Source organism: Apis dorsata, unplaced genomic scaffold (assembly GCF_000469605.1).
Source record: "Apis dorsata unplaced genomic scaffold, Apis dorsata 1.3 scaffold_935, whole genome shotgun sequence".
Lineage (NCBI taxonomy): Eukaryota > Metazoa > Arthropoda > Insecta > Hymenoptera > Apidae > Apis > Apis dorsata.
In genome coordinates, this window is record NW_006264045.1 from 667381 (window position 1) to 675305 (window position 7925).

The window sequence follows — 7925 nt, forward strand, 5'->3', positions numbered from 1 at the left end:
AATTAAATATATTGAATAACATAATTGAATACATACATATACACTAATAATTAATGGATTAATAAATACAATAAAAATAGTATTCGTTATTATAATAAAGAATCAATTGTGTTAATAATAGTAATGGATTTCTATAAAATTTTTATCTAGAATTGAAAAAGAAAATTATATTAAATACATTATAATTATTTAATTTATTATATTAAAATATTTAAAATTTATATATATTATATATCATAATATTTAAAATTGAAAAAATAGAAATTTAAATTTATATTTTTATGAAAATAGAAAAATTAGAAAAATCAGCATTTATTTTTCTTTTTCCATATAAATATTACAACTAACAAAGAAATTGCGATTATTAATTCGATCTTGTAACTATAATAATAATTCAACATTATTCACTCTTTTAATATTAATACTCTACCACGTATTTCCTTTATCACTATCAAGTATTTCATCGAAATTACAATCAAATCAAGTCTAAATTTCGCGAAATGTTCACATTTGCATCGAAAAGACTCACCCGCCTCGAAACAGTACATCGATCGATTCGGTCGAGTGCATCCTTCGTCTGGAATATCCAGCTTAAGCGGTAATAAATCCTTCAATCCGTATTCTGAGAACACTGGATTCATGCGTAACAATCCTCCATAACCAGCTCGTAGCTTCCTGAAAATGTAAATAAAAAAGTCATGTTTCGATTGTACGAATGCTTTTATAATCACGTATCCGGCACATGCGTGAAATTATCTTAGTCAAAGATGAAACCATGATGAATTTAACTGTATCGAAGATGAAAGAGCTCTTGATCTAGGACTTCGATTGGGTAATCATGGATCTCATAATATGTAAGCGGACTAGAAAGTGCGAAGAACAGAATGTATATACACATAGACCACACGTTAGGAGATATGTAACAACGTAATGCTGATTTATTGTCTCAACTGACGTAACGTACGGCGCAACTTCGAGTTTTTTAGAGCAGATGAGTCGAGTGGCAAGTCGATTATATTGGACGAGTTTTAGTATTGTTAAGAGATTTGTTTAGGAAAGAATGGATAATGGAGTTGCTAGATAAAGAAAAGAAAAATAGAAATAAAAAAATTACTTGAAATTCAAGGATTAGGAGAAATAGCGATACAAATAAGAAAATCTTTAATTTGAGAAATTATTATGAATGAAATTAAATTTCAATAGATTTTATGATTTTTGAATAAATGAATTATATGACTATGATGAAATTTTTTTAATGAATTTTTCTCATTTTTTGAATGAGTTTATATTTTCCATAAAAGCTTTTAATTAGATGCTTTTTTCAAATTTAATTGCGTTTATATTTATATTGGACAGTAAATGGAAAATATTGGATAAATCATTCGTATGATTAATAAATTTTGTCTCTAATTATCTTTTTCTCTTTGTACCATTTATGTTTTCATTTCTATTCTGTTTCTATCATAAAATATTTCTTACAAAATTAGAATAGAATTTTGTGACAATCAGATATATTTATTCTTGTTAATCACATTTCAAAATACTCTATATTAATAAATACTATATTATTATATTGCATTAAAATCAAAGGTAATAAAATTAATATACTGTATTACTATATATCATTATAACATTTTAAAGATATGATGTATAAATTTATTTTTTCGAAATTTTATTTTTTGTTCAAAATATTGTTCAAAAATTGTAATATTATAATCTAATTTTATAATTCAATATCATGAAAAGATTTTCATACATAAAAATTATCAAATTATAATAACCAAAGTACCAATCTTCTTTTTAAAGCAATTTTTTAAAGCAATTATATTAAAAACTTTCAATAAATAAAAATCATTTGCAGAAATAAAAATTTGTAAATTTTAAATCATTTATTTTATTTTTAGTTAATTTTGTACTTTAATTCCATTATAAGAATTCTGTTTTAATAATTATTTCATACCTAACATTAAGATAAAATATAAAACTTTGAATTATATTTTTAATTAATATTATTTAAATAAGAAGAATTGAAGGTAAGATAAGGTATAGAAGTGAAAGCAAATTGTGATTCTTATATAATTAATTATATAATTAATTCATTTTTTTAACAAAAAATTAAGCAAGATAGAAAGTAATTAACTCAAATTCGAAAATTTATTTTTAACAATAATATGTCAGTATATGTTAGCGAAAAGAACAAAAAGCAATATCTACAATCAAGATTAAAATAAAGATCATTTACTTAGCGAATGATTCCGTGATTCCATATACCGTGTTCCCATCGAGCACACCGGTAAGAAGATTGAAAGGCACACGGGAGCCGAGTCGGCATCCAGGTCGAACAGCAGGAAAGGCGCGAACGAAATCCATGCATTTCACGTTGAACAGTCTGTAGAAATAATCGTCTTCCGGTATAAGAATCTCGTTGCAATAAGGATTCTTCAGGTGCGGTGGCCGATGGCAACATTCCTCTGGGTCGTTTCGGTTCAGAGGATCTACAAGTAGAATAACAGCTCATCGATCGTACGATATGTGGTTTGGCTAACTATTGATCTCCGTTAGAAATATTGGTATTTTATTTAAACTTTGACGTCATTTTTACACGCGTCGTACTTTCTCCAATGATAGAGAAACATCATTCGAGACTTAATTCATGAGAAAATTCGAAGGCGTGGAAAATCATTGTAATCCTGGGAATATTATTTACTCGAGGTAAAGTAACATGTGATAACATATGAGAATGATTATAAATTATTAAATTATTATTATTAATTGGATGATCGATTTAAACTTTTTTTTTTTACTATTATCTTGTTGTTTAGAGTTAAGTAGTTTTAATCTTTATTTATTTGCGATTAGATTTTCCCTTGTTTTATTGCATTTAATAGATAATCGTTGTTTATGAAATGAATTGTTTAAGAAAGATTGAAGATCCTTGAAGATTTCAAGTTTGTACTATCACTAAAAAGAATGTGTATATATACATTATGTAACGTATAATATATAATATATAATTATTCATACATTTTTTGTATATTGAACATTTTTTTTAAATTGAAGTGAATATTTATTTTTGTGTTTCTCAATTGTTTTAAGATAATGAAATAGATAAGATACAATAATTCAAATAAATTATATAACATAGAAATACAAAAATTATTCAATTCTAATTTGTTTTTTATTGCAAAACATATCTTATTTGGTGAATTATTTCATGTTCATAAAATTAACATTATTAATGTTTGATATAATTTAATATTTTTCTAATTGAAAAATTTTTATGTTTGATAATGATTGTATGTAATGATAATCAAATATTAAATGAATGACAGAATTACTTAAGAAAAGTGAATTACTTTCGACAATCAATTAATGAAAATACATTACAAAGAATACATTATATCCTACTATTAATCATATCATCAAAATGTAAGTAATATAAAATTAAATAAAAATTAACATTAATTAATTCATTCATCAATTCTCTTTTTAATAACTATAAAAATAATTTAAAATCCATTATTGGATATGATAAATTTTACTGAAAATTTTTAGAATCATGTTAAAGTGAAATTAGAAAACAATAATTAATCATCAAAATTGTTTCATTAAAAAAAAAAAAAATAGAGCTAATTTTAATTTTAGTTTTTTAGCGCAATTACAATTTTACTTTCTTTTATTAAAATGTTTTATCTAATATTTTGAAAATATTATATATATATAATTAAAAATATACATATATAAACATTAAAATTTTTTTATTTTTTTTTTGTTTAAGATAGATCTAATCTGTTTTTTTAAATTTTAAAAATTTAAAAAAATTATAAAACATAACTTTTAAATATTTTATTTTAAAGCTAAAAAATGTACAAAACACAAAAAATAAAGAAAAAAAATTGTTATTTTCATTTTTTCTTTAATTTTTTATCGTAAAAATAAATCAATTAATTATTCTATAAAATAAAAATTATCATTAATTTTATCAGCAATATTAAAATATTAAATCTAAAATCTTTCGTTTCAATGCATATGATATAATAGCTGCTGTTAAAAATTTTTGTCTGAAATTTAAAAACGAATTAATTATCAAAATTATTCCTATAGAAAATTATAACTTTTTTTACACAACTACTTTTTTTTTTACTATGTCTCATCTATCCAAACATTATCTCTGATTTTGTATTAGACTAATTAATTTATAAGATAAAAAATAATTAATTTTTAAAATAAAAGTCACATTAATATTCATCAGTAATATCAGTAATTATCAAAAAATCTGAAACTTATATAATAATAAATCTCATTTCAATCTATATAATAATAGAACCAATGCTAAAAATTTTTATAAATCCATTAAAATGGAATTTAAAAAAGAAAAAATAAAATAAAAAAATGATTAACTTGCTCATTTATTAAAACACTATTTCATATTGTGAAAGTAGATCAATTAATTGCTCCTTACAAATGACTAGTCTCTTATTTCTGCCGCTAATTACCAAGTTTCAGAACAGCTTCGTGTGGACGCGTACAATTTTGGTGTGAATCGCATAGTCCATGGAAACTTCACGGTAATCACATGATCGGCCTACTGGTTATCTGGACAACGATCGTTCACTTTCTCTAGCAGTTACCCTAGTTTCGATAGACGGTAAATATTCGATGTGGAAGGGCTTAGAAGTTGTCTATGTTTGCTGTATATTTACTATATATACAAATATTTCGAGAATGTTACTGTAATATATCGATATTAATTTGTTATTGATTTAAAATTGGGGCTCGATTAATTTCTTTATTTTTTGTTGTAAATTCTTGATTACCGTTTTTTTTTATCAAGGATATAACTTTTCGCCTTTCATGTTCAAGCCTTGTTATATCATTTCGTGAAATCATTATTAAAGATTATCGTTCTCTGAAGAAATTTGCTCCTTGAATCATATATATGATTTATCATGAAAAACTGTTGTTTCTTGTTCCGTTTTTTGATCTATATTGAAAGGAGTTTGAGATTTCGAGATTTTTTTATATATTATATAAAAAATTATAAGATTATGTAAATCGTATATTATAAAACATATAAATATAAAATATATGAATATTGGTTTTTATGAAAATATTTATTTTATAAATTAATATGTTATTTATTTTTCTTATATTATCTCTAATATTAATATTATTTGTATAATAATTGATATATAAACAATATATAAACAATAAAAATATATAAACAAATTTAATTATATTCTAAATGAAATGATGACATTGAAAATAGAAAAAATTTGAATAGTTTATTTATAAAAGTATAAAAAAGGTATTCAATAAAATATTGAAACAATATATTATATTATATGATTTAAAAAACGATTTTTTTTATTCAATTTTTTTAAATAAATCATAGCAATTTATTAAAAAATCATGAGAAATCTTTTACATAATATAATTTTATTTAGATAAATCTAATAATATTATATATTTTCATATATATTTTGAATAATATATGTATTTTTATATATCAGTTAAAAATTTGATCTTATTTTAATTGCATAAATATCTATAATCTATTTATGAATATTTAAAAATTATTATTTATAATTTTGCCTTGATTTTGTTTATTTATCAATTCGCACGATTGAATTTATTTGTGATGTTTTATAAATTACAAGTTGTAATTAACCAATATTAATAAAATCTTTTATATAACAATAAATCTGATAATAAGAGAAATCAAATATTATAACTAATAAATCATATTATAAAATAAATCATAAATCACTTAATTATTTTATTTTTCATATAAAATTATAAAATTACAAAATAATATTACATTATATTGTAATAATACATTATATTGTAAATTATTGTGTAATTAATAATAAAAAATATTATTTATTCGTTTTCTATTAATAAAATAAACCAAATTATAATAGTTACTTACTTATATTTTTTTTATCATGTTTTAAATTTACTATCAAATAAGTTAATGATTAAATCGAATAATTATTAAATCACTATAATCTAATGCTGAATGACTATGACTATGTCTATTACTTTATAAGAATGTAATTTACTTTCACATTTTTATTTACGAAACAAACATTCTATCTTGTCAATCGAAGATCAATCAATCTTTCTTTGATCTTTGACAATACTACTTATATTATATCATCTAATTAGATAATTATAGTACTCGTAATCGTACCTAGAGGCGTTCCAGTTAGCGTATAGTCGTGATCCATAAACTGTCCCCAGGCGATGACCATGACTGTGCCAGCATGATCGTGATAACCCTCGTCAGGATGCATAGTGCGTGACACTATGCGTGATAATGGTAAATCATGACTGGTTACCGATATTCTAGGCGCCGTTAAACCGTCCGCGAATCGTGGACTCAGCACTCTACATGGCAGACGAAAATTTGCATCATGAAAAATTGATAAACTAGATCAACTAGTGATATTTTACCTTTGGAAGGGCGCTAATGTGGCACCCCATGTTGGATTTTGTAAATTTGTGCACAAGCCATCGTTTCTTCTATATTTACCAGCACGACATTCCACATTGCTCAAAAAGGCAGGGCATACCTCGCGAATTAAGGTTTTCGAAGTGTCAATTAAGGGTAGACTTTTTTCGATTTCTTCGAAAGTTAGGCCATATCTATATCATAGTAAAAATTTTTTAAATAATTTTTTTATTTAAAAACATTGTAAGTATTAGGAATCTAGAGAAAAATAAATAAGAATAGAAATAAAAATAGATAAAAAATAGAAAAATAAAAATTAAGTGTAATAGATAAAAATATTGATGTAATAAATATGCAATACTATGCATATTTTTTTTAAATTTTAAATTTTTTTAAATTAGTTTAATATATTGAATACAATATTGTAAACATTGAATTTTAACAGTATTCTTTTTTGCAAATGTGACATAATCTTAATTTTTAATACTTAATATTTATTCAAAATAATAATAATGATCAAAATAATAATGAAAATATAATTAATTTTTAATTTAATTCTAAAATTAATATTTTTATGTGAGTTAATTCATATCTTACATTTATTAAACTCTAATAAAAATAACTTTGGGTATTGTAATATTCAATTAAATACTATCACTCAAAAGATCATCCAATTGTGAGGCTGTACAAGTATTTATATTGAATGAGTAAATTTAATAGTGATTGATTCTAATTGTTTTTACGGTTGATTGATTGATTGAATTCCGCGGTTTCTAATTGTGATTTGACTGACTTCCGCAGTTCCAATAAAAGGCATTGAAGAGAGATTTCCAAGAATGAGAGAATGGAATCAGCTTCTTCTGTAGTTTGCTTCTTCTGTTGTTAACAAAATATTTGGCATGCAAATATAATTTATGAAGTAATCATCTCTACTATTTTAGTATGTATCTTAGTTTTTGAGTAATTATTATTAAAAATTTAGAATAATAAACTATATCTGTTTATTAATTATTGATAAAAAACCTAAACTTGAAAATACTGAAACTATTGCAAAATAAAATTCGAACTATCGAAGTTATAATTTATTAATAACATTGAACTATTTGACATCTTTATAAAGTTATGATGAAATCTATTTTTATGTCTATTATTATGAATTGATTTAATTTTTGTTATTCTGTTCTGTCTAATTGAAATAATTTTTTTTAAATTTTTATATTCTATAAATATCTAGATAAATATCTAGATAAATAAAAGAGTTATTATATATCTAAACATAATATACACTAAAGTACATTATAGTATATCTTATAACATAAGTATAAGTATAAAAGTTAAAAAATTAAAAATTTTTAATTTTTGTCATTTCTGTCAAAATAGTCATTTAAAATTTAAGAAATTTGATAACATTTTTCAAATATTAAAAATATAAAAAAATAATTTTTTATTAAATTATATTATATTTTTT

General features: G+C 22.3%; 1 protein-coding gene across 3 annotated transcripts in view; it reads right to left on the reverse strand.

Moving 5' to 3' along the window:
* Positions 1 to 7925, reverse strand: part of LOC102679559 (chorion peroxidase) — a 55556-nt gene that overhangs the window by 17764 nt on the left and 29867 nt on the right. For all 3 annotated transcript variants that reach the window (XM_006623744.2, XM_031514232.1, XM_006623746.2), the window contains 4 exons: positions 6460 to 6651; positions 6197 to 6393; positions 2243 to 2495; positions 530 to 675 (listed from right to left, as the gene is read on the reverse strand). In XM_006623744.2, coding sequence (XP_006623807.1) covers positions 530 to 675; positions 2243 to 2495; positions 6197 to 6393; positions 6460 to 6651 — 788 coding nt within the window. The remainder of the gene's footprint in view (positions 1 to 529; positions 676 to 2242; positions 2496 to 6196; positions 6394 to 6459; positions 6652 to 7925) is intronic.